This window comes from Sparus aurata, chromosome 15, assembly GCF_900880675.1.
Source record: "Sparus aurata chromosome 15, fSpaAur1.1, whole genome shotgun sequence".
NCBI classification, from domain to species: Eukaryota; Metazoa; Chordata; class Actinopteri; order Spariformes; family Sparidae; genus Sparus; species Sparus aurata.
In genome coordinates, this window is record NC_044201.1 from 15,892,774 (window position 1) to 15,919,575 (window position 26,802).

General features: G+C 40.0%; 1 protein-coding gene across 2 annotated transcripts in view; it reads right to left on the minus strand.

Moving 5' to 3' along the window:
* rmdn2 (regulator of microtubule dynamics 2) overlaps window positions 1-10,439 on the minus strand; it is a 40,869-nt gene extending 30,430 nt beyond the window's left edge. Inside the window, exons 1-2 of one of the 2 annotated variants that reach the window (XM_030442660.1) lie at window positions 10,352-10,439; window positions 8,099-8,553 (exon numbers count right to left, since the gene is read on the minus strand). In XM_030442660.1, coding sequence (XP_030298520.1) covers window positions 8,099-8,544 — 446 coding nt within the window. In that variant the 5' untranslated portion in view covers window positions 8,545-8,553; window positions 10,352-10,439. Of the gene's footprint in view, window positions 1-8,098; window positions 8,554-10,346 lie in introns of both variants that reach the window. The other variant, XM_030442659.1, reaches the window with a different exon arrangement.
* Between the last annotated feature and the right edge of the window lie 16,363 nt (window positions 10,440-26,802).

Here is a 26,802-nt window from a genome sequence, read left to right on the forward strand (position 1 = left end):
ATAAATTGCAAAAAGACACACTATGTCAAGTTTTCTTTCGTGTTGGCAAGTAACCGTGTAATAAGCGGGATAATGTATAGAACGGCGGTCACTATCGGGAAAATAAGTCCCTTCAGAACGAATCATCATTGGTCTATACATTATCCCTTACTTATTTTTTCAATTTATTAACTGGCCCTGTTAAGTCAATAGATTCTGCAAGAATTGTCCCATATGATGTATTTCAATTGTTCTGTTTTGTTCCTACTAAAAGTCTATTTTCGCTGAGGGCGGATAACATTTTATACTGTCTTATACTGTTAGATGCTGTCTTTAACTCTGCAGACACTTTTTACATATGGCATTCCCGTAATATAGCTGTTCTTACATACTACATGTATTTCAGCATTGACAGTTAGAAAAAACCCTTAAAGAATAAGAAAGTTCAGTTAGTGCCGGACTAAATAATTGTGTTACTCATCAAAAACACTGCCACAGTAATAGTATAATACATGTACCCATGCTGGGTGTTACACGGTTGGACACAGCATTAACACACTACGTGTTATGTAAAGCTGGAAAGTTTTAACCTTTATTTTTCATCAGCCTGTGTGCTCACTAGAGGAGTTAGGCCATTCAGACCCCAAGGGGCAATGAAGGGATCTCTCAATAGAGCTTAGCAATGGCTGTCTCCACGGTTACACCGTTCAAAACAAACCAGAGTTACCATCCCAACATCAGAGGGCCATGGAACATGCAGTGCAGCTTATTCAGTCTGTGTAGTTGTGGTGACAGGACTAATGAAAGCCTGCTCTACAACAATGGCTGACTGACTGGAGAGAGTCCAGTGTTTTATTCTCTATCCCTCCCAAAAGGCTGGGCAGGGATGAACTCTGTTAACATGTTAACTGATCAGTCGCTGAACCACCCCCACTTAACCACCAAGCTGGCAACGACACTGCGTTCCTAGCAATGCCAAACTTTACTGCATGTATTGTGTTGGATAATACAGGTGTGGAAGACAATAACCTGTTATTCTTTCGTCACTGACACATGACGACACAAGCATTCTAAAATGAATGCATTAATTCATCTCACATTTTCATCTATAAATAGCACTTTTGTTAGGATGTTGTAACACTTTGTTCCTAAAATAGCAGGAGGAAAAAACGAAGTTTGGAAACTTTTGCCCACAACTGTACACAAGTAACGTTAGGCCTGATATTTTGCCAAAAGTAAAAAAAATACATGTGAACAGGAGATGGGATTATACCTGCTCACAAATGGCATGGCTGTCATGGCTGGTGAGAGTGACCAAAAGACATGTTTACACCTCTTACAATTGTAATTGTATAATTGTATATCACTGTGTGTCAAAAAAGCCAAACATCCAACGATATGATAGCTCATAATTTTCATGCAACAGCAGGTAAAAACATATCCATCAGAGGGATGAAAGTAAACCAAAACAGTAAAGTCGTGAATCACAAAACCAAAACAATGAGCTAACAGATTCTAAAGCGCTCCGTAGACCTGAGAGTATCTGCCGACTCATATGACAATCTTCATCATTAAAGGTGTATTTGTAAAACATGGACAGAATTCGAACACAGCTCCAAAAACGTAGGGTGCAGCATGTCACCACAGTAATCAACTACTGCTGTTCTTTGCTGGCTATCCTTGAAGGTAGCTAGCAACCGTTAGCTAATTAGCTCACGGCTCAGTTTGATGACAGGGAATATAGTGCAGAGGCGATTAACATAGGTTCTGACGAGGGATGTGAATCCGGGGATGAAAGGAAACAGCAGTGATAGGGGTCTTCAACATAACATCAACACAGCTGTTTCTTCACAGTATGTTGACAATGTTAGCTTTTTTTTTTTATTGTTTTAAAACTGTACACAACTTATGGCCATATTTTACAAAGAGTGACCAATTTCACATGCATGAAGGCATGTGATCCATTGCAAAAAAAATGCTGATTATAGCTTATTATAGCTTAGCAGGGGGACCTATCAACAAGTCATTGACGCTAATAATTACAAGAGGGTTCCTTTTGCACTTGGGGTTGTGGGTGGGAGGTGTGGGTGGTAAGACTAAAACTGACTCATCAGACGGCTGAACAAGGGTGCTATGCACGGTATACATTGTGTGTAGTTCAATAAATGTGTTTGTTTGGCTCAAAGACTTTCAGTAAAGTATGAATCTGAGGATATAGACGTGAATGTCTTGGATACAGACAGCTGTGGAGCAACATGTACCATGACGTCACAGGGAAGTTAGACTAAAGCTTTTAATCACAAATCAGACAATGAGCTCCTTTCTCTCTTTCTAAACATTTCTGTGTGTGTTTGATCAGGCTTGCCCGTCTCTAAACAAGACTGCCGCCTAAATCTACTTAAATCAACTACTACCCAATAATATACATGCTATTTTGTTGGAAAAAGAAAAAAGAAGTGGTAATGTCCTTGAGCTACGCCGACGTGATGTGAATAAACTCAGTAGGAACTGTTCTAGGAATTACAAGTTCCTACAAGACACTTTTAAATAAGGCCTCTGACAGCTTGGCGCACAGACAGGGTGATTGATGGGTAGCAGAGAGGTAGCTCTGAGGAAGCCGTTGTGACACATGAAGAGTGAATAAACAGCTGGAACTTTCAACCTCTCAGTGCGTGGGGCGACATGTTCTTCCGTTTTGATCGACGACACCCTGCTCCATAATTTTGCCATTATGTCACACTAATTGTTCTGTTGCTTGTGAACATTTCTGCAGAAGTAAAATGCATTGTTACATAAACTCCTGTTGAAGAGTGACATCTCGTAAAATGTGGTCACACTTGAAATATTTAACAAACAAACAGGCTACAGCTGATTTATAAAATAATACATTTTATGATTTTATGTCATTAATCAACTGCAATTATGCAACTACAAAAAATTTCAACACAAATGTTAAAAAACCATTAAGCTTGCAAAAGCAGTCAGCTCCAGAAGGGTTTAAACACAAGCCTTTGCCTATTTGTGATGTGCATCTATCATGTTCTGCAGCAGAGCTTGCTGTAGGATTTGTTGAAGGCGCTGTTCATACTTGCATGGTGCCCCCTGTTGGAACTCTGCTGCCCCACCAAAGACTCTCTTTGCCCAAGTTCAGATTTTTCCCTAACAATCAATTTATCACTTGCTGATTATCATAAACTGTCTGTATGCAACACCTAAACACCTAAGCAGGGCTTCTTTTTCTTTTTCAACAAACTTGCATTTAGCATCAAGCCACAAATACAATCTAATCATGCTAATCTTAAATGTATTCCTAAGGCTTAAGATTTCAACAAACATGCAATGACTACTACCCAACCCTCAATATCTGAGTTCTTATGGAGATATTATGCTTGGACACTTCACAGCCAGCAGTGCAGACATGAAGAGCCCTTTAAATGGGATGTGAGGATTAGGGGTGTAACTGGCTCCTCTGGGGAGCGCTACACATTCCCTAAGGGCCTGAAATGTTTTCATTGCAGCCATTCCTACTATCCCCCCCACACCCACTGCTCTTACAAATAACAGAGCGGCAGGAAGGGCTCTTTAATTATGGGAGGTGTGTGCGTGATTTGATTTCTTCTAAAGCTTAATAACCTGGGCTGTAATTAAAATGCATTTGATGCGGCCGCCGGCTGTCACTCAAAACCTGTGAACCACATCTGCTAGAGGGCAGTCTTACACCTCCATCTGCTCCTTGAGCCAATGAGGACGCTGATGGTAACATAAGTAGAGGTAGGTCAACCTGAAATGAAAGACTACTCATGTGATATGGTTGTGTTACCTGTCTGCACGCTCTCTTACCTCTAATGCCAACAAACGTAAGTGACTTGAAATACCTGAAATTCAGTTCAATGTCACTATGTCACATGTTTTGCTAAGTCAGCAGTACTGAGGGACGTTTTTAATGAATCTTTCTCAAACAATATACGTTTCTGGACACATATCTAACAATTGACGTTTAAATAGTTAAAATTCTAAAAACAAAAAAACATAACTCTGACTCCACCCAACCTATGCATGGAATGTGATTCTTAGACAAAACAGGAGACTGATTAATAATCCCGGGAGCACTGGATGCTCAGGTGACCTACTTGATGTTGGTGTAGTTGTAAAAAAGGCTCCAAGGCAACTGATTAATCATTGCGAGGACAGTAACAGAGATGGGGAGGAGCTGTACAGCTCTGATCTAAGGCTCACTGCACACCCAAAAACTGTGTTGTTAAGATTTCAATGCAGCTGCACGAATTGTTTTGATGCCTTCTTGGCACTTCACACACACTACTACATCCTACACAAACAAAGTATATATTAATACAGGTTAATTAAGACGAAAAGTCCATTCAAATGCTTGCAAATTGCTGCAGTATCCAAACTCAGTAGTCTCTGATTTTGAACAATTTTTGAATCGCGTGTTTAAAATACATTCAATCACATCCAAGAACAACATTAAAGCCTCAGCTTAATCATCATCATTTAACCATTGATATTTGCTTTTATGACATGGGATTGAAAATGATAGTCCATTGAAAAGAAACACATCTGTTGTTTATGTTATCCAAGGCTGGCACGAGTTCAAGGTATTTGGCTAAGGATGGAGGTGGATGCTTGGGCATGTGGTGCTTGATTAGTCTGCTGCTCTCTGCAGCACCTAAGGCAAATGTACATACTGCCAGAGCTGTAATTTAGCTCATAAAATGAGCAAGCGAGTTTAGCTGGTAAAGTAGGAGGGCCACAGGATTTTTGACGCACGTACCGATCAACAGATAATATTGTTGAAGGGGGAATTAATGAGTTCAATTTACAGTTTACCACCGCCTGAGATAGTCATCTGTAGTTCTTCTGTTTTGTGTTTATCTTCAGAAACGTATGGAGCCTTCTGAAGTTTTGTGGCTGATGCTGATATTGATAAATCACAGAATTAAAAGATTCACAATACTAATCGAAATCTATAGGAGTTTTATTTAAAAAGAATGTAACAAGGCAGATATATAGAGCTATTCCTAAAACCCTTCACAACATCTGCTCAGCTGTTACACTGTCAAATCACAAGCAGCAGCTTTGTACTGTAAACTGTGAAGTCTGCTGGACATACTATGTAACGATGACAAGTACATTTCCATGAGCTCACAAGTTTCTGCAAAATGACATGAAATTAATATACTTAAAGCAACGGTATGCAACTTTTTCACCTTAAAATAACAGCTTCAAAATCTCGTTGATGGTTTAGTGTCTTGTTCTTAATTGTAATACGGTGAATGGTGTCTGTCACAGCCACTCTGCCTTCTGTCACTTGTTTCTGCGTTACATACATGTTTACTTCAAAATACAAGTTTTCAAGACCTAAGATTATTATGATGTAATGAGTACCGTTTGTAGTTAGCACCAATATTACGTCTGACAAATTGTTAGAGACCTGGATTTGTATTTACGACTGTGGCGTTGCACTCTGGAGGGCGCCAAATTGCACAAAATGCCAATTTCTGGTTAGTGTTCCTTGTTGCATTACAAGCTCTGTTCGGCAAAATGGCCGTAAAAGTTGCATTTATCTAATATAAGCATCTACATGTTAATATAACAAGTGACAGGCCAGACTCTAAACTTGATCAAAGTAACAATCTTAAGCATGCATTTGATGAGTCTTCACACTTTGATCTTCGCTCCTTCTGATGTGAGTTCAAATCTTAAAAACACACAGGACCAAAGAAAACCCCAGGCTGCATTTTGTGTTGTAAAATGTGTCCTTATAGAGCAAGAAACAGCTTTCACCGAGATATTATCATCAAGGTTCCTTTGGCTGGCTGACTGACTGACTGGCTTTAACACACCCTCAATTACTTACTTATTTTCCCTTTGACGTTCACATCTGGGTATGAATTACTCTTTAGCTAGAGTTTAGAGATACTGGTAAGTGGATTACCTACAATAAAAGCAGTCATGCACAGTGAATCCACCTCTGTGATAACATTTTCTTGATCACACAGACTCTCTGTATCCTCACTATATAGATGTGAGAGTATCAATCATGATAATAACGTGAAAACACATTCATTCCGAAGCACTGTGATAGACAGCCGCTGTAGTACAACCTACAGAATTTGAACCAGTCCACCAGAACAACTTTTGAGGCATAGTGGCAACAATCAAAAGCTCTAATAGGATATATCACATTAGACTTTTTCCCTCCTCTTGCAGAACATGTATTATGTATTGTGCGGATTCGAGCTATAAAAAGGTGCATTTCCCCACCTACTGTACTGTGTGTAGATGGTGTGCGTATCAAGTCAGTCAGAACAACGTGACTTCAGATTATTGTCTCTATTTATCAGCTATGATTTCATGATACAAATAAAAAGCAGTTTTTTCCCCCAGTACTCGGCAGACATGGGTGAAAACATAACCTCTTTGAAGAAGGTAATAACAGTTCATATTACAGGAGATGTGACTTGTTGATGACATACTGTATGTATCTGATCAGGCACATTGAAATAACAGCAGCTTATTGATTTGATGTCCTGACTTAAAACTGTTCATCTGATAAACTTGTATAATTGATCGAGTATGATCAGCATGAGCATTATACTAGAGAAGACATATTCCTCTGTTTGTGTTGTGGAAACTGTAGAAACTTGCAATAACAGTCACACAGGGTGAAGGAAATTTAGCATGGGAGCTTAGTGAATCTGTGTATTTTTCAAATCCAAGTATCAGAGCTCATAGTCACTGATATCCAGCAGGTCGAATTACATTTTCAAAATGCACACTCCATTTTAATACTATACAGCCATGTTATTTCTAATATAATGTATATTCAAAGGTATAATTTTCTTGTCATTCATGTGTATAGGCAGTGGACCAGCTCAGAAGGGAAGATATATGTTGAAATGGGAAAAAATTAATATCCATGTGTGTAAAGATGAGTGTGTGAATAATGTAAAAATGGACTGCAGTTGGCATGAAGAAACAGAACTCTGAGCTCAAACTGCTTCATATCACTGAATATATATTTATAATTATCATTGGAGTAAAAATGAAAAATACTGGCTATGATTGAAGGTCAAGTCAGCCATGTCAAAATAAAATCTTTCTTACCTGCTGGTCAGTTTGTTAGTTTTGATTTGTTCAGTTTAACATTTGTTAAAAAAAAAAAAAAGGGTTATAATACTGGAATATTAGATCTCCTAGTTTTTAACCACTTAAGGAACACTGTTCCAACATAGGAACACCCTTCACTAAATGAACACCCTTTGTAAAAACTAATAGTTTTTTTGCTAATAGTTTTAAGCATCAGATCTTAACAGTATATACTCACTGTTGGAAAGCTGAGACTGTCATGATTATTTTAAGCCCAAAAAAGTTATTTCCAGACCATGTAATAGCCTTCTAAACTCACCATGACACAACATTAGAAAGAGCCCTCTACCGCAAGAAGCAAGAATGCCTACATACCTTCGGAGTGTTCCCTTTTTCCACAGCTACAACGTCATGCCACAATTCTTTTTTCATAGTTCGCCAAGAGTCCATAGAATGGGAATATCCATGTCACTTTACCCAAAACTAGCTGCAAATGTCGAACCAGCAAGAAACCCCAGGGTCTTAGCTTTCATTTGAGACCAAGATTATGTTTCTAGGTAAAGGGGTTCTCAAGTTATAAGCCTTTGAATCTCAGTATGCGCTCTTGGGAAAAAAAAGGACCCAAGCAAAACGCACAGACATGCCTTTAGAAAAAAAATGTAGTCTTTTGACTTCAAATTTTGAGTGTCGCAAGCTGAGACCTGTGGCTATGGCCTAACTGTGTCTGCTGTGTCCATAGACATAACTGAACCTTTATATCTTAGTCAGTTTATTGACATTTGAATTGTACGGAAACCAAAACCTGTGTTCCAACCTCTGTAACTCTGTGTCAGTATGTCATAGAATCACACTTACACTTCTAGAAAAAAACTTGTTACCTTTCCAATGGTACCAAGCACATCCCTGAGTCTCAAACTATGTGGGAGCTGTCATGCTTTTAATTTCGGTATGTCGTTTTGGAAAAAGAACCTTAAAATGGGGGCGTTCATTAAGTGTTTAAGGTACTCACCCTCCCTCACTCTCTGCTTCCTCTGAGCTCCGACCCCCAGCTCTGGGTCCAGCCAGGCTTCCTGCAGCTCGTTTCCTTCGTGTCGGTGTGGTCCTGTGTAGAGGGCTGATTCGACGCCCCTCATCCTGTCCTCTCAGCTCCTCCCTGACGTGGTCCGGCAGTGTTGGGAGAGCATTCTTTAATGACTTCATCTCATCCTTCAGCTCTGACACGCACTGGATCAGGGCCTCAAGACGCTCCAGCACCTCGGCCTGACCCCTCGGCAGACCTGGACCATCCACCACCATGAGTCCAGTCCCTTGGCCATTAGAGCGGTTGAGGTAGACCCCTGGACACGAAGCTCTTCGTCTTGACCTAAAGCCCTGGTAACACACAACTGCCAAACTAATGCCAGCCACTCCAGCCAACGCTCCCAGAACCAGCACCTTGCTGTCTGCCTGGGCCATCCTGCTGGCCTGCAGGAAATGGACAGAAAATACAAGTTTTAAGCAACTGATTTCATAAACATTGTGCTGAAATTGCATAATGGAAATATAAACAGTGTGGAGCTGCAACTAACAAGTATTTATACTATTGCTTTGCTTAGTTTTGCAATTGATCAAGAAATTGTGAAGTGTATAAAATGTAAGAAAATACTGAAAAAGTAAAATCATAATTAGTACGTAACAGTATAAAACAGATGCCATCTGATAGTGGATTTATAAAGGCCGAACTAAAAACAACAGATTAGTAAAGCCAATTAGTGTGCCAATATCAAACCGCACCCAACAAAAAAATCATTGATGTTATTAGAAACTAGATAACAGTTGATCCAAACATCAAGGTCAAAGTCATAAATAGCTAAATATATCAGTGATATACATCCCCACATGACCGATGGAGGCTGCTCAGCCCAGTCTTACTGATAGTTTGTAAAACTAGTAAGATCGACGCTGTTTAATCCGTCAAATCTATCAATTAGTTGAGCACTAGCACTAAACCCACAGATATATCAATTTACAATGATAAATTGATCAAAGAAAAACAACAGCAAATCCTCACATTTAAAGGAGCCAGAATGAGTAAATATTTGTAAGTTTCTCTTGCTAAATGATTAAAATGTCTATTAACTATATACTCACTTTGTTTGTTAAAAATCATCAGTTATCATCTGATGTTTACACTCCATTTGATACCCAACTCCAACATATAATCAGTTATAAAATCAGTTTAAAATGTGTTGCTATTTTGTGTTGGAGTAAAATATTACAGTGCTTTCATCATGGTTCATAAGTAGCCTAACTATAACCAGCAACAAGTAACAATCAGATGATACTGAGTAAAATATTAACACTTAGTTACACAATGTAGCTCATATTAGCCTGACACCAGTCCAAATATGAAAAAAGGTCATCTTTTGTGTTTTATTTATAATAGACCTAGTTAGTTACAGAAAACAGCTGGTAAACAATTCAGATAGGAACCTCTCAGTGGCAGACTGGGGTAGTTGGTGAGTACAGACTTCACTGATTTCAACATACTAAGAGAAAATACAGATTGTTAATAGTCTGGTGACTCGATGTGAAGTACAAGGACACAGCAAAGAGTGGCTTCTCTAAAAAGAAAACAGTTCTCTAATCTATGTTTGGACATGCTCCCTGTGTGTCCTCGAAACGCGTGAACCGAGAACAACTTGTGCTGTGTTTACTGTGACTATAGCCTTTAACTCAGCATTTCACTTCTGTCCTGCTTCACGTTTTGGATCACTGTTTCTTAAGCAAACGCTATAATAAAGGGTGGCTAACATAATAGATTGCTTGATAAAAGAAGAAGGGTCTGTCTGCAAATTCAGCTATCTGCTGAATGCTGTTAACCAGGAACTACGTTAATACAGGCTGCCCAGCTAGCTTAGATAATTGGATCAACATAGTAATCACTAAGCGAGGGTGTTAGCCAACAGTCACATAGTAACATCAGCTCTATGAAGCCAAAACACATCAGCACATGTGTCGTGGTCTAAAGCATGCAGCATTCCTAAATATTACACGTTTCATTATCAATATGAATAACGTTAATTAGCTGCTAATGACAAAGTCCTGCTGCTAGCCGAAAGTCCCCCCAGCGATGTGCTAACACTCAAAACAAAGTTACTCGTCAAGGTTAAACGGTTAAAACACATTTAATTGGTCATTCTAAGCATTACATTATCAAAACAGCCCGACACATAAACACTTTATTTCTAAATAAACACAAAATTGTTCATAGAGACCTTACTGTACAGCTAAGAAGCAAGAGAGCCACTTCTTCTGGCTTGACAGCTCACTGGTGTAACCGTCAAAACAAACCGTGCGGTCCCATTCCCCACAGTGAAAGGTTCCGGGTTTCATACACGTCAAATAAGAAATACTAATACGTCTGATTTGTTTTTCTGGCGCAAATGAAACCTCAAAAAATCTTTGTTTCGTCACAATGAAAACAACTCTACATTTCAATTAGGTGTGGTTCTTCTGCCTTTGTGTTTTTCGATACCAATCAATACCACAATGTAAAAACAAGTTAAAGTCCTGCATTCGGTGGTTACCACTGCACCAGCAGCGATGACACTGGGTCAAGAGAGCATCCCAGGATGGAGCTGGCCTTCTTGATAAATGTATCAAGTCTCTTCCTCCTCCTAAAAGAGTGTTATATTTGATAATGACATTATTTTACATTGATTGATGCATTTATGTGTTAATCGCTTTAATTTTTTCAGCTGGAAAAGTTGGGGCTCATTAAAAAAAAATGTATTTACTACTAGGCAGCATTTCATTTAATAATAATAACACATGTGTTAGATGATTTTATTTCTATTCTATATGATCTATCTGAATCTGTAAAGTAACTAGTGACTCAAAAATTTAGCGAAATAGTAAACCTATACAGAAGCAGAAAATGGATGTAAGTTCCTTAAATTTGTACTTGAGTATATGGACTGATTTACATTTCACTAGTGGATCTGTCCAAAGCCTTCAGACTGTTACTGGGTTAAGGCCCCAGAATCCTGAAAATCTATATCAATAATCTGTCAAGAATTACGTTTTTTTTTCTTCTTGTCCCCAGGCCTTTTGCTGTAAGACAGAGAAACTGCACTAAAGTCTAGTCCATCTAGAAGAGTGAAAGCCAGTTTCTGAGCTCCTGCTTATGAGTTGTTAGATTGAGTTGATCACTGATTTTGCATTTGCAGAACAATGCTATTTGCATACAGTATGTTCCACAGGATTTTCGCCTCCCTCTAACAAACAAATACTGGCAGTAAAATTAGATTTTGCATCATAACATTTAAAAATATATCTTGTCTTGATAAACTAATGTTGTTATCTGATAGCAATATTTTACCTCTGAATATATTATTGACTCTAAACTGAAATGATAAACAGACATGTCCTTAAGACTGTTTAGGTTGTACACTTTGTTTTGAAATCATGTGTCTTAATTCCCTTTTTTCCGTTATCAATCAGAGTATGATAAGCAGTCATAAAGCATTCGGTTATTGCAAGCTTGGTTTGTACTGGTTGATAATTACCTTGTTATCTGACATTTAGTGTCTACATGTTTTAGTAAAAAAGAAGGGGATAAAATCTACTGGCAGACTTAATCAATAACATTTCTCTTTTATCGACCTTGTTGTCACGACACGTGAGTGAATATCAGTGAGCAAAGTCCAACACACAGCTGCAGCAGGAGTGTGTTACATGAAACTAGCTATATGAAAAACTGCCTCTAAAGGAAAACAAGGATAGTCATCAATAACTGTTTATTTAAGTTTAACTTCCGAACATCAAAATGTTTCCAGCACCAATTGCATGTGGTGCATCTATGCCTGCCTCTCTCTTAAAGAACATCAAGATTTTGTGACCCTGTAGGTTATAATATGATGTAGCTAAATGGTCTGCAGCTTATAGTCATTATTCCACAATAAGAAGCTCAAACAGGGACCTACCTCTATGATTCACTCTCCTCTAACGCCTCCCTGCTGTGAGCTTGAACAGAATGTGCACCAGGATTAAAAAAGTTACTGCACACACATATCATCACATCAACCTTGGACCTGTAGACCTAACTGGGCTTTATTCAAGCGTTACACAAATTTGCTGTGGGGGGGAGTTAGAATGGTTAACTAGTGATTTATTTCATGTTTTCCTTTTTGCACATGTGCATAACCTTAATTTAAGGTGTTTTATGCCTAAACAAACTGAACAAGCAAACTGACCTTAAAGGACAACATAATTTCATAATGTTTTACTTTGTTTATATTCTGCATTATTACCTCATTAATATGGTAAATACTAAAATTCTGACTATGGATTTCTTCTCCAGAAGTACATAGTAAGCAACAAATACAGATATTCTCAGTAAATTAGGATACAAAAATATAATACATTATTTTAGATTTTTTTTTCTTTTGTCATAATGTTTTTTTTTTTCCAAAACTACATAGTGTCCCCTTAAAATGCAACACCACCATTTTTTAACTGATTTTTCTTGACTTATTTTTACATACTTTTGTCAGACATTTTTGTACTCTGTGTACTCACGGAGACAAGTTCATGATTAACAGGTTGAATAAACTTTCCGACTGACAAAAAAAGAAAACAACAACAATGACCTTGATGACCTTAGGAGTTAGTTCATTACATAAATGATGTCATTTATTTGATTTGGCAGAGGCACACGAACTCTAAATGGTTTTTTTTTTTCTGCCTACATGTATACAGAGGTAGACATCCACACATGGTTGGAAACAGAGGTAACAGGTAGTTCCCTTGCATGATATCACGGAAAGCTCGCTACGTGCAGTTTCTTCCCTGCTCTGTGAACACAGTATTGTTCCTCAGCCCACAGCCTGCATTCTGCCTGCACAAGGAACAAAAAGCCCACCTGAAACCTGGAGCCACGGTGGTGCAAAAAAAAGCAAAAAAAAAAAAAGCTTGGCCAGCGGTCCTGGGTTGGCCCCCGCAGACTCAGATATGGCGATAAGGGAGGCGCATCCAGCCATGGCCTTACTCCCGTTGGGTCAAAGCCAGCAGATAAGCAGATGTTGTCAACACTGTTGTTTCATCTGCCCACCACACATCAGCCCAGGCTCTCATACCACAGGGGGAAGAAGAAAAGCAGCCTCAGATTTGCCTTTGTGCTCATAAATAAGCCCATTACGCTCGTCAAACAATACATTTGAGAAGAACAGGGTGAAATAAGGCATCACTATCAGGACACTATAGTGACAGACCACAGAGTGTGCAGCTCAGTGGTTCCCTGTCAGCATTGCAGGGGTGTTTTCAACTTGCGTGCATGAGGAAAACCAACTTCTGTATCAGTTGCGTGCTGCGTTAACAGATAGTTTAAAGAGCCATTCAACTGTGAAGATGTGGCAACTGTTGAGGACACAGTATCGCTCAGCTAGAGTGCTGGTGAGGAATTGGGGAAGTCCGGCTCATAGGCCTACACTTGCTTCACTGATGTCTATCTCAGCTGCAAGCACTCAGTGTGCTTATCCCTAGGAGACCCAGCTAGATGCTGAATTAGGGTGCGTCACCAAGGAAACGAAACTGTAACAAAATCAACATATAATTTTAGAGGGCTTTCACAGCAGCAGTTATTACTAAAAAGTCGTGACTGATGAGGCTGTTACATTTGAGCTCTGCCTTCAAGCAACATCCATTCCCAAGGGTGATTTATGTATTTCCCTTAGACACTGCCGAGTACATTCCCTGGCTCTACAGTGATGATTCACTGCCTTGCCTCTTTGATCAATAATGCAAAATGTTTTGTTTACATGTATAGGTCGGTCTACAGAGATAAAAGCTCAGTCTCTACAAACACGAAAGCTAAATTGATCTATTGAAGTGAAATTCAGGAGAAAAAATAAGCTGTTTCCAAAAACGGGGCTCACAGAATTTCCCCTCCTCTAAAAACCAGTTTCACTGAAAGTCTGGGCCCTGTCTTTGAACTGCAACTGACACCCTGAAACTAACTTGCTGTTTGACGGGTTTTCTTGATATTCTGGTCCCAGCAGTGGTGGTTCTAGACCAGTTTTAATAGGGGGGCCAGGGTGGGGCCGGCTTTTTTGTTAGGGGGCACATACTACCCGGAAAAAAAGATAAATCCCTCATTCAGACAAAACAGTTTTTTAAAATTTCAGCATTTTTCATTGGGTAGTAAACTGCTAAGACAGCTTATTTCTGCCTTTCCCTTCAGGGAAGAAATCTGTCATTGTATTATTGATGCAGAATCCCTGTCGGGGGGGCCACAGGGGGGTCCAGACTTGGAGTTACGGGGGCACTGGCACCTGTTGCCCCCCCCTAGAACCGCCCCTGGGTCCCAAACTTGTTTTTGTTACCAGCACCTGAGCAAACTGAGGTCTTTCAGTTCACTGTAGACATAAGTTCTATAAGGTGTAAAGTGATGCCAGTTCAATGCACTGTCGTCAATTGTAATGGTTTCAGATCTTTGTTCAGTTACTTCACTTGTGTCATGGTCATCAAGGTCAGTGCAGCCCTTTGTAAAGGCTCTGTGGCAGCCTTAAGATGGGAACCACATGTCTGATAGAGCTGTCTGTCTGAAATCCTAATCCTTATCAAATGATGATCTGTGCTTCGTATCTCAAGCTTTATTCTTTATTCGGAACCACATTGGCTTCCACAAAGGCGGGTCCAAGCAAAAACAACAATCAAAATCAAACAGTGATATAAGACTTTAACCAAATCTACATATTTATAGTTAAATAATAGAAACAGTGAAAACAAGAACACAATTGTCTGACAACAAAAAAAACTTAAATCAAAATGTAAAAAATCTATGCAAGATTAAAACATCTTGTTTAGGGGCCTTAAAGTCTATTTTTGGTCTGTCTTATGTAGATGGGCGTCACGCAGTATTATAGCCAGGAGAAGTTTTACAGAGAACACTTTCTGTCGTATATTTGTCCACCGACACCACAAGATGACCTGTTCTAAACTGAAATGTACATAGGACAACAACTATACATGCATAGAAACTGATATAAGAAGTCCAGGAAGAGTTTAAACTAGGACTGAATGAGTCTGATCATGTTAGCTCTAAGGAGGCTTTGTGCAGCAGCTTAAAGTATCATAATAATAATCTTCTATCATCGACAATTTTGCATTGCATTCATCCACACTCACTTTGGCTCTCTCAATACACCTCTGCACCAGCTCAAGTATCTACCCGGGTGGTGAGTTACCATTTATTTGAGACAGGTTCAGTTTCCACCGCTCAGTGTTGGTTTTCCACTTGAAAACAACGTCTTAAAAGTAAAAGAGGCAAGAAACTGGATCGAGAGAATACGGCTCATTAGCATGTAGACAATGTTCTCACTCACACGCACGAAGACACGCATCCACGCATCCACGCATCCACCTCACCGAGCTTATTACAGTAGAATCCAGTTCCCCCTGTCTGACAGTCTCTGCACCCTGCTGTGGCAGACAGATATAAAGATGTATTTCCTGAAACAAGAACAGTCACAATAACCATCATTAACACATCATATATTGAGTCTTATTATGACATGAACATTTTTCGACAGCTCAGACTTCGAACATTTTTTTTCTTTCAACTTGAACATATTTGCATTTGTATGCAGAGAAGATTATATGTTACATAACCTGCCACTTATGACATGGTACTGCATGTGTCAAGACTAACATCAAGGTGACACTGACTTAGGCAATACTGTGAAGAGATTTTGGTCAAAGCTTTGGTAAAAACTTGCTCTATCAGTCCCATTAATCCGAGACTGGTATCTTTAACTTGTTACATCACTTATAATATAGCAGCCACATAGGTGGTCCTGCCACATCCAGGTATTAATAATAAATCAGACTGTACTAATGTGCCCAAAAGCACACTGTAAAGATACGTGTGCACAGTATATAAAGTATGTTCTGTATATGTGCACGTGCATAATCCACATGTTAGTTTAAATTCACACTAATGATTGCACATTGAATTCCAACATACTTTTATACAAATAATCAGAATAAACTTTTAGATACATGCACGTTTGAGCAGTTTTACATGAACATTATAAAATGCCTCATAACTCTAGAAGAATATTTTATGCTTGTGAAATGGTACATGAATCTGACTTGATGGGCATTTTGGTAAAATAGGGATTTTCTTTTTCTTTTTCAGAAGTGCAACCCACTGAATCTAAAAGGAGTGATTAAGGTTGTGACTAGATGTTTTTAATCCAACACGTGATGAACGCTGGGAAAATCTAAAGCAGCCACGTTACATCAGAGACCTCTGTGTGACTTTTGACTCTGTGGTCTAATGATTTCTTCCTTCCTTTCTGTCCTCCTCGGCGGTGACTCAGGGACACAATCAGTCATGCCATCATACAGTTTGCATTCCTCCCAGAGCAGATACACATCTCTTCACCCATCTCCAACAAATATGGCAGATTTCTTTTTTGAGAGAGAAGAATTCAGCTTTTTTACCCCCAAAAGGACAGAATAGCTGGTAACAACACATGGTTCCCTAACAAAACATCTAATAGGGCAACACATTCCTTGAACTTTGATCCAGTGTCCTTTCCTCCACAAAGTAAACACTCAAATTTAAATTATTAAGCTCTTCTACACGATATATGAACTTTAGCTACAGTGTAGTTTGAGCATAAAACTGTCACAAAGTTAATCCTAATTTGTGGATAAATGTGACCTCCTATCTCATTAAAATGATTCAGCATTACATAATGTTGTATAAATAACTGATTCTGAATTAGACACTTTTTAGCTGCAGGCAAAACATGGCCAGCAGGTGGCGCCTAAAGAACTAGTATTCAGACCGTCCTGAGAGGATGAGGTGGGTGAGGAGCACAGGTAGGTCTTCTGACAGGATACAATACAAGGAGAGATGTTGCTCATCATCATCCTCAGCAGATTCTGTATTGTGCTACGGACCAGATGAGTTTCATCACCAGTCTGCCTTGACCAAGACACAACAACTCTTTGTGGTTAAGGGCCGGAATAAGCCACAGATCAAGATAATCTGCTCCTAAACACAGTCTGAGCTTAATGTCAACAGCTCCAGACACATTACCCAGTCTGCATCTGAGTGTGTGGAGGTGAGGAAAGCCTGAGTCATGTCTATGTGTGTCGTTACATTATGTCTGCTCCCCTCAGGTAGACCAGAACAAGATAATTAGATGTTATCGTATGCCAAAAAAAAGACTCCACATATGTTCAAAACTTATTCATTGAAGAGAATGAAAAGTTTGTTGAAACAAGTATAACCAGTATATTTAGCTCTTATATGAAAGCTTCGAAAAGACAGAAGATGGAAAGGTGTAGTTTTTTTTGTCTCAAATGCAAATAAAACAAGCTAAATAATGCTAGTTTAGCCTCTGTAGGCTGTACTTTGGCCTATACTTAGACAAGCGTGTTAGCATGCTAACATAAAGCAAGTTTAATAAAGCTAGTGGCTCTATGGCTGTTATTAGGCACAGACAACAGTGCTTTGAGCTAATGTCATCATGCTAACACATGAAAAATACCTGCTAACATGTTGATTGCGAACCTGAAGTCTCGGACCTTTTCAAAAATGATAAATAAAAATAAATAGGTTATAACCTCCCTCCTGACATCTGTCAGGCCTGTCGCTCTTTCTCTCTCTCTCTGACCTGAGATGTGCATGTGGTGTTCTAGGCAATCACCTACATGACCTATGCCAAGAGCCAGCCCTGACAGCTTTCAACCAAGATATATAAAATAATACATAATATATAACAATGATTCAGTGTATGTAGCCCCAGGGGACGTCGTTGTAGAACATCCATCAGCTTCAAAGAGCAGCTGAATTAGTTTTCTCTTTCTTCATTTTTCTTTTGATCAATGTTTAATGATTTCTCAAAGGGGGAACAGTGAGTATAGGACAGAATATAAAAGTGAATTCACAACAAGGGAGAAATGCATCTAAGAACATATATGGTGCCATCTTTTTTTAAAAACAGGCTATAATATGTCACAGAATTCATGGGTATTAATGCAGTCCCCGATGGGAGTCGCACACACAGTTCAGATGGTAAATTATTGTGAACTTGTACTTGAACTTGGGAGCTGATCGGCCTCTACAGAACAGACAAAGATGAAGTCATTGTAATGAGGCAAACTGCAGAGGGCTTGTGTCACCAAGTTACAAAAAGTCCTGTAGGAGTTTGAGAAGATACTTTATTGTCCGTGACACAATGAACTGCTCCAGCACAGACTTGTATTGTCTGAAGTCAGTGAGGCCTTATGGGGGAGAAGAGGAAATCTTTATGTTATTTCTAAAACGTGAGACAGTAAAAGTTACTCCAAGAATGGACAAGCTCACTTTGTAGTTATGAGGGTTATACTCTGGTTCAGAAGTGGCTATATATTATGTATATGATATAAGTATGATATATGATAAAATGGATCCATTCATTGTCTTATGGAACATCTCAGATACTGCACATGACATTACCACGCGGTACATGGTTACTCAGATTACTTTTTGGTTGGAATCTGTAATGTAATGCGTTAGGTCTGCAATTCAAGTGATCAGTTGTTTAATTACTTTTTCATAGAAGTAATTTAAATTAAAGCAATAAAGCTATTAATAATAATGCTATTTTTCCCTTTCCTTTTGTCGCCACAAAAAGAAAATAAAATCTCTGAAGCATTTGCACTGTTTGTGTTTCTCTCCTGCTGCTCAGCAGGTGGCTGTGTGCCAGCAGAAGGCAAGCCTACCTTTTCCAAAAGGGGCTGTTCTCATTGTTGGAGGGCCCACTCTCTCTGTGGCCCATCCGACACCCCACATGCCCCAGCAGAACCACACTGACTCGATGTCTATATTTACGCCCCTGACACTGGCAGCAAGGATGCTTAAAAACTTGAACTTCAGTCAGCCATTGTTTGTCCTTTATAATGAAGGAAACAAAGGCATAAAAACAAAGGTCAGAGGTTTGCTTTTTTTAATCTAAACTGAGATTGCTGTTCTGACTGAAACAGCCGAAGAAATGATCATGTCACACTTGGAATTGACTTTCAAAGGCCACATGTCCCAGGCCTAGCCTTGATTATTCTTTCCTATATTACAAGTTCCATAGCGTACCAATACATTATTTGGCCCCCAACCAGATCTTAGCAGGAAAAAAAATCTGATTCTGCCCTAGAAACAATGAAAAAAATCCCCCAAAAGGCAGAAAAGTCTTAGATAATGGCACCAGCAGATTATTTTTATATTATTCATGTTTGCAGGGAGTTAGGAAGGACTCCGAAAAACATATATAGGACCCTAAAAAGCCTTAGTGGGCCAAAAAACTTCCATTTGAATGAATTGGGTGCCATCTTGGAACACGATTATCAGGCATCATAATTAATCTGTTATTACCAATCACAGCAATTTAGAAGACGCTATAACTCAATTTATGATAACTCTTAACACAGTTTAACAGTGAGGTTATGGAAGTGACATTTCAACGACTATTGGTTGAGCTCGCTGTCATCATGGAAATGTTTACCGCAACCGCCAAAGTCATGTCGGCGAGTGAGTTAACCCTACTACTGCAGCTCTTTGAGCGTATTGTTTACCTTACGTTTACCACAGAGGAACCAGGATTTCCTTTTTTAACATGCTGCATTTTTGTAGAGATGAGAATAAAGTGCTTGCAGGGGTGAGAATCACATACAGGTAAAGCCACATAGTGTTTGTAAGTTGTAAGTCACTGGAAAGGAATCCTTTGTAGTAATGCTATATGGTATGAATACTCAGTGTAGGTTTTACTTGGGAGGTGCTTCCTCATTGGATCATTCTTGATTATTACAGCTTGGGTCTTATTTGGTTTGACCATCTTAATCTGACCGTATAATAACATTTTTCGCATTGCTGAGTTCTGGGAATGTTACAGTATTAAGAAGAAACGTTTTAAAGGAGACCTTATGCTTTAATGTTTTCTTTGCTTTTCTTCAGTGTGTTCTATTGGTTGCTTTACATGTAAAGGATCTTGGAAGTTAAAAAGCCCAAAGTCCAAGCCAGTGGGCGCCCTCACAGAAAACACTGCTGCTGAAACGCCGAAGTGCATCATCAGTTGCCCCGCCTTTAATTCCGTGACTTCACATGACACTACGTCACCATGTCACACACAGTAGCATAATTTATGCCTGTGTTCACGGTAAACGTGAAGCTAACTGGAAACTGAAAACATGACAGAGCCGACCAGAGACACGGTGAGCAGTCCCGGCTCAGGCGTGTTCAAGCTAACCAATCAGAGGAAAGGAGCAGCCTTAAAGAGACAGCAGTTAAAATATTGCGTTTCAGACAAAAGGGGAATACAGTGCACTAAAGCATGTAAACCTGATATATAGTAGTAACCCAAAATAAAATTATAAACCTGAAATGAGCATAATATGTCTACTTTAAACAAATGAGAAATATTATCCAAATTGTCCAAACATTGTGAACATGAATCACAATTACTGACTGACCCTCTGGACTTTGACCTACTCTTCCTACCTTGATTGTGCAGTTTTTCCAAATAGGCTCACATTTGATTTAATCCCTAAATGAAGTGGATTAGATACAGCAATCTGGCCAAACTATTGATTTGTTTATAACCTGCCTGACTGTCTGACAAATCATGTTTCATGCCCTATTGGACTTTATTGTATCAATGGTACCCTCTTCCCTGACAATTACCTTGGTGAGTATGTTATCACAACTAATAGCGAGCGCGGAAAAAAGAAAACCCACTTTACACTACACTACACTACTTAAGACTACATTTATCCTTTAAACAGGAGCGCTGGTGATTCTATGGCCAACATATTGTAAACTGCAGCCGGATGTCTTTGTTTTGGTGATGCCGCAGTCCTATAAATCAGCTCACAAACCATACGATGGCAAGACGTAATAAAAAAACAACACAAACAGTAAACAATGCATCTCCTCCCCTCCTCGCCTCAAGCTCCAATTTCTCATGTTTTTCTCTTTCAGGCTTTATTTGTGTGGTTGCTGAGTGAAAGCCACCACAGTAGCAGAGAGAGGCCCAGAATAGCCGAGGGTGTGGAAGGCCAGCGGGACTTGCATGTGGGCTGCTGAGCTGTGCGCTCTGTAGTGTCTCTAAACCATCCGCTGGCCTGTGGAATGGAGGCTGCTTCCTCATGCATGCCAGTGGTCAGAGCCCAGCCTACACACCCTCAACTATTTCTGTCCTATACTCTTTTTCATTTTCTCGCTCTCTGTCTCTTCGTCGTTCTCTCTCTTTTTTTTCACACACAGCTGCCGTTCTAAGATATTTGGAAAAGCAGTGGAAGCACACACAGAAATTAAAATACGTTTGAGAATGAAAATATTCCACCTGATCACCGCCAAACCTTAAATTTATACCTTATTCGACTCCACTATTCCTAGTTTTCCTATTCTACAATTGCTATTATGAGCTAAATAACTCTCAGTTGAAGCATTTGACTTATTTAGTCCACAAAGTGTCTGTTCTGAACCGTGCACGTCCTACTTTTGGCCGGTTTGCCGTAATACAATACTGGTGACACAAGAATATTTATCTATTTTTCCCCTCTGTCGTAAACTGCTCTAGACAAGGAAATGTTTACATGTAAATGGAAGTAATAAGTTTGCAATGAATTAAATGTGTAAAGCTATTTCTGGATTGTTAAAAAAAATGCAAGCAGTACTGGAAACGGATAAACACACCCCGTGGAACTGTTAATCACAGCGTCAGTCATCAGAGTGAAATGCACTTTTAATGATAACACCGACATTCCTCGGCCGTTACTGTTGCTGATCGCACAATTATGCTGGGCTAATCGAGTCTAATTCAATGACTAATGAATGTTTAGCTACCCCGAGGCAGGGATGTTTAATCTGAAAGAAATGTGAAATATTCCTTTTGTTCCGTTGCTGAATGTGTCAGCGAACTGCTCCGCTGGGGAATATAAATTCAAAACAATGTAATGACGGGCTGTTGGGGAATTCTCCAGCCGTACAGAGAGCGGTATTGTTTTACAGAGGCCTTGAGTTAACATTTGTGACCCTCTAAATGTGCAGCGTTCAGCAACACAAAGGGCCATATGGGTGAAATATTGCCTGTTTGTGCAGATGCATTCCAGGCACCTGGTGAAGCACAAACACAGACGCTCACTGTGGAAGAATGCGTCCGCCGAACACTGTATTAAACTTAAACCGCTGCTGTATCTCCCACTCAAACACTCCTACCGACTCTATTCTCTCCCACACTTACACTTACTGTCCTTTAGTGGCCTGGAAACATGCCAGCAGGGCCTACTGTATTTCTCTACTGTGGATTTTACATGACAAACAGTAGAGGCCACTTTATGGTTTGGTGACCTAAATTGCCCACACTGTCAAACCCAACACATCTCAGCTTAGAGATGTAAAGAAATCCTCTCGCCATCCATCTCCCATAACACACCCCCGTCTTGTCTTCACATCTCTGCTCAGACACGTCTGTCTGTGTCAGCGGCTGAAGGCTCTGATTGACGGCTAACCTTGGCTCCAGAGAGTGAAAGATAAGCAGGCCCAGATGGGGCAGGTCGGATGTGTCTGCCCACATGATTTAGCCCTGAGTGTGGGACAGTGGAGGGGACCAGCATTGAGCTCGCACCCCCCATCCCTTCCCCATGTCAAATACATACCACATGGGAGAGGTGTAGATCACCGTTTGATCCGTCCTCTGGGGGAATCAGGAGATCCAGACAGGGCTGGTGTGTTTCTGTCCTCAGCCTCTGTATGACCCAGCTACCGCGGGCAGTCAGAGAGGATGGGATGGTTTAGTGCGCAGTAAATTGTGATGGATAAAATATATGGCTGCCCATTACGCCACAGATGAGAGCTGATGGGCTGGTCTTGGACTTCAGTCACTTCTGCACTCCTCCCATGACCCTTCTGACTGGTTAGGTAAGGAGGTTGCGTTACATTGTGCTCCATTAAAATAGATTAGGTTAAAAAGTGGCTGCTAATCATGACTCAGAGGATGAGTGATGGCCCAGTAATAGTAGCCGACGTTGTCATGTAAGAGTAAGTGTTTCTGGCTGACCTGCGTGAACGGAATTATACTCACATAATAATTGTCCATTATTTCGTAGTAAACTGTGATGGATTCCAAGTCAGTGAGGACAAGTCTGGAGCTGAGCTTGATCCTTATCAGCTCTCTTTGACACGTGGTTGTTAAGGAGAGCTATGCCAATAACAACAGCTTCTACAGAAACATCCCAAGCAAGTGCCTGTGCATATCACACACAACATCATTAGGACTTCTTCCTAAATTACTACAACACACAGTAAAGTCAACATTTTACAGATAACTTAAAGATAGGCCACATTCTTTGAGCCAAACTGTCAGCATCTATCATTTGCATCTAACCTTAATAGCTCTGTTATAGTTTAGAAACATTACCTCGAATCTTAACTGATGTTTAAGGAGTCCATGCCTAAAGTGCTGCATGCTACCATTATGGTTAACTTAATTTATGAGTTGTTTTAGCCTGTGAGCAGCTCACTGGGGAGAGGAGGACCAACTAAGCGTTGCGTTCTAGCAGTAGTACTTCTTATTAATGGTGAGGAAGGGAAATAACTTGGTGTCAAAATTTAGCAGAGACGATAAAAAGTGTTTTGACAAGCCTAAGAGTCTACAGCCACGCTGGGGGCTCTGTGAGGTTGTACAGTAGGTTCCTTTAGACACAGCAGTGCTTTGAGCTACATGCTGATGTCAGAGTGCTAACATGCTCACAGTAACAACACTAAGGTATAATTTTGTGTTGTCATGTTCGTTATTTTTGTCTATTTTACTTTGAGTTTATGTTAACATGCTAACATGGATTTAGGCTGATTGGAATGTTGTCCAGTATATCAGGTCATAATCCAATGTATTGAACAGCTTCAAATTTTGACCTGATGATGGAGTTATGAAAATTAGTTCAGGGACATATCCATCCATAGAGTTACTACCCTGGCGTAAAAGGAGAAGCTTGTGAAGTTTAACCTGGATCATTCTGAAAAAAATGAAATACATTAATCAGTAACCTAATAAACAGATTCAGTTGTGGTTGGCAGCATTTCAGTACAATGTACTACTGCCTAATAAATGCTTTGGTCAGCATATGAAGATTGGCAGTGGAAATACAAATGCATTCTGCTAAATTACAGCAACATACTGATAATTAGCTTGATCTCAGTAGGCCTGCGACCAGCTTCGACCTGATATTAAGGTATTCTTTTGTATCTTAGGACTCAGAAGCTCTGAGGACTTTCATTATCTAAACCGTTAATCCAGATTATTGAATGCTTACAGGCAACATTAGATCCTACCTAACCTCATCTGGAAGATTTTGAAACCCTAATTTGTTCACCGGAGAGGTTAATTTATCAGTTAATTATCAGCTTGGCTTCCAATCAAGTTCCTCTTTGATGGTCTCTGTGTTGACGCCACACACGGTTGGTGTCCAAGCTATCAAATGGCCTTCCTTTCACATGATCAGCTCTTTTGTGGCCTTTGTGTGCCGCTGTCTTTTGCACACGCTCAGTTTCACCGCACACGCTCTGTGTCTCAATACTTCTGTACACGCTCACTGGCTCTGAATACAATAAAGCCTGAGGTATCCCTGGTATTTGTCAAGCCCCCGCAGCAGCTCCCTCTGTCTTTGACACATACTAGACTTTCTGAGGAACCAACCATTATTACAGGCCTCCGGACAATCCTTTTCTGAGCTAATTCCTATGTTTGAGTTGAGAAATGTAGAGTGTGATACTGTGTGTGGCATGTATTACAATTACATAAAGTGAAGGATTGGTTTGTGAAGTTGAACAGAGGTTGAGAGGAATGTCAGGGTCAGTGGACCTCATTTAGTTCAACCCAGTAAGTGAAGGGGTGTCAAGTTAAAATACCTGCAGTGTTCTTCCGTTCTGTGGACAGGTTTGGACAGATCACCACCATATTACCACTTAAACTACAGTGTCAGCTTTACAATCAGGCAGAGCGTAGTTGAGAAGTTACTAAACACAACTTTGTTCCAGGGAAAACATTTTAGAAATATGCTAATTAAATCAGGCTGCTTCTGTTATTGAAATTGCCAGGCCATCAGCCAATAAATTTATTCACTTATCCAAAAAAATACTGTTTCAGAATTTTGCCCTTTGTCTGTCTCTCTCACAGATTTTTCTTTTGGAGTCTGTGTTGCAGTGTGAAGGTGACTTAAAGTCGCATTAATGAATATTTTCAATAGTATTTAATGTGAAAGGGGTCACTTGTACTGACAAAATTAAGAGAAAATTTATGATCCAAATCTGCAGTTACCCTCATCTTTTTCATTTGATTGCTCAGTATTTTGGTTTTACGACCTGTGCTGTTTATTTACTGTCCCATCTGCATTTTTATGGATCCCATCTGACTTCTAGTAAGACCCGCCCTGCTCTTCCTCTGATTGGCTTGAACCATCTTCCAATCGAAAAGTCAGAATAAATCTGATGGACATTCTCATGGCAATGGTAGTCCGCTGGAAACTAAGAGGCAGGGAGATTGGTTGTGCCTGTGCCCATGGCTGAGTGCCTGTTCTCAGCTGTCCTCCCTTGTTCACACACCCCGGGGTGCCCTGGTAGTCCACTGGACAACCAGAGAGAGGGAGGGAGGTCAGTGGGCCAGGATGAATTTATTGTTTAATCAGACCACAAAGGAGACAGCAAATAATTAGTGTGCCATTTCCTAATTGTCTGTTCAGTGGTTGTCTGGTGTCATTGGGTTGTGGTCGTTTTCCTCGCAGTTGGTTTGTAAAACAGGAAGCCAGAGGCCGAGCTGATACAGTGGATTGTGAGCTGTAGTCTCCCCAGTAAACACACATTCCAATTCGACTTGCAACTGCAGCTTCTCTGTGCTCGTTAGGTAGAGCACTACATAACCAGCCCAGAGGCACTTTTGCTGCAGTGAGTGGCTCCGGAGGATGAGTGACCCGAGAGGAGCAGCAGTATACCAGGGGAAAGGCCAAAGACGTTTAAAACACTGGTCATACTGTGATTCCAAACAATAATAACCTGTTAAAACCTTAACTTATATGTAGCTTTGAAAATGTTTATGAAAGATTATTAATGCTAAGCTAATGCATGTGAAGTGAACCAGTAATGGTGAGGTGCGCTTCCCTGCTTTTGAACAGAGCTGCTGCTGTTCCAGTAGATGCTCATTAATTAAGCAAAGTTAATCTGATTATGCCACACTTTTGAAGATGCCGAAACATTAGGGGTCCCTCTGACTCTGGTATAAAAATTGGCATTAAGCCATCTCACCAAAAACTAAACGCCAGATAAAGAAAATAGATTGTTAATTGTTGGTGGCACCAGTGGGGTTAGATGTCATTTAACAGAATGCTGACAGCATGCGGCCATAATGTTCATTGTCAATGTCATTGTCACATGGTTTTATCTGATATCCTCCCAACAGCAGAAGACAGAGATTGATTGGATCCGTTCAGGAGAGATAAGAGTTGCATTCACTGTTTAAAAGAATGAAATTCTCAAATCAAAACTGTTGCGATAAAAAGCACAGCAGATGGTGTCTGTGTATTTTTAAGAATCCTGGCTCAAATCTTCCTGTGTCTGCCTCTCTGCCTTTTCGTGCTCAACACTGTTTTGGAATCAATCATACGCTTCACTGTGGGCTGCGTGCCATACGTGGA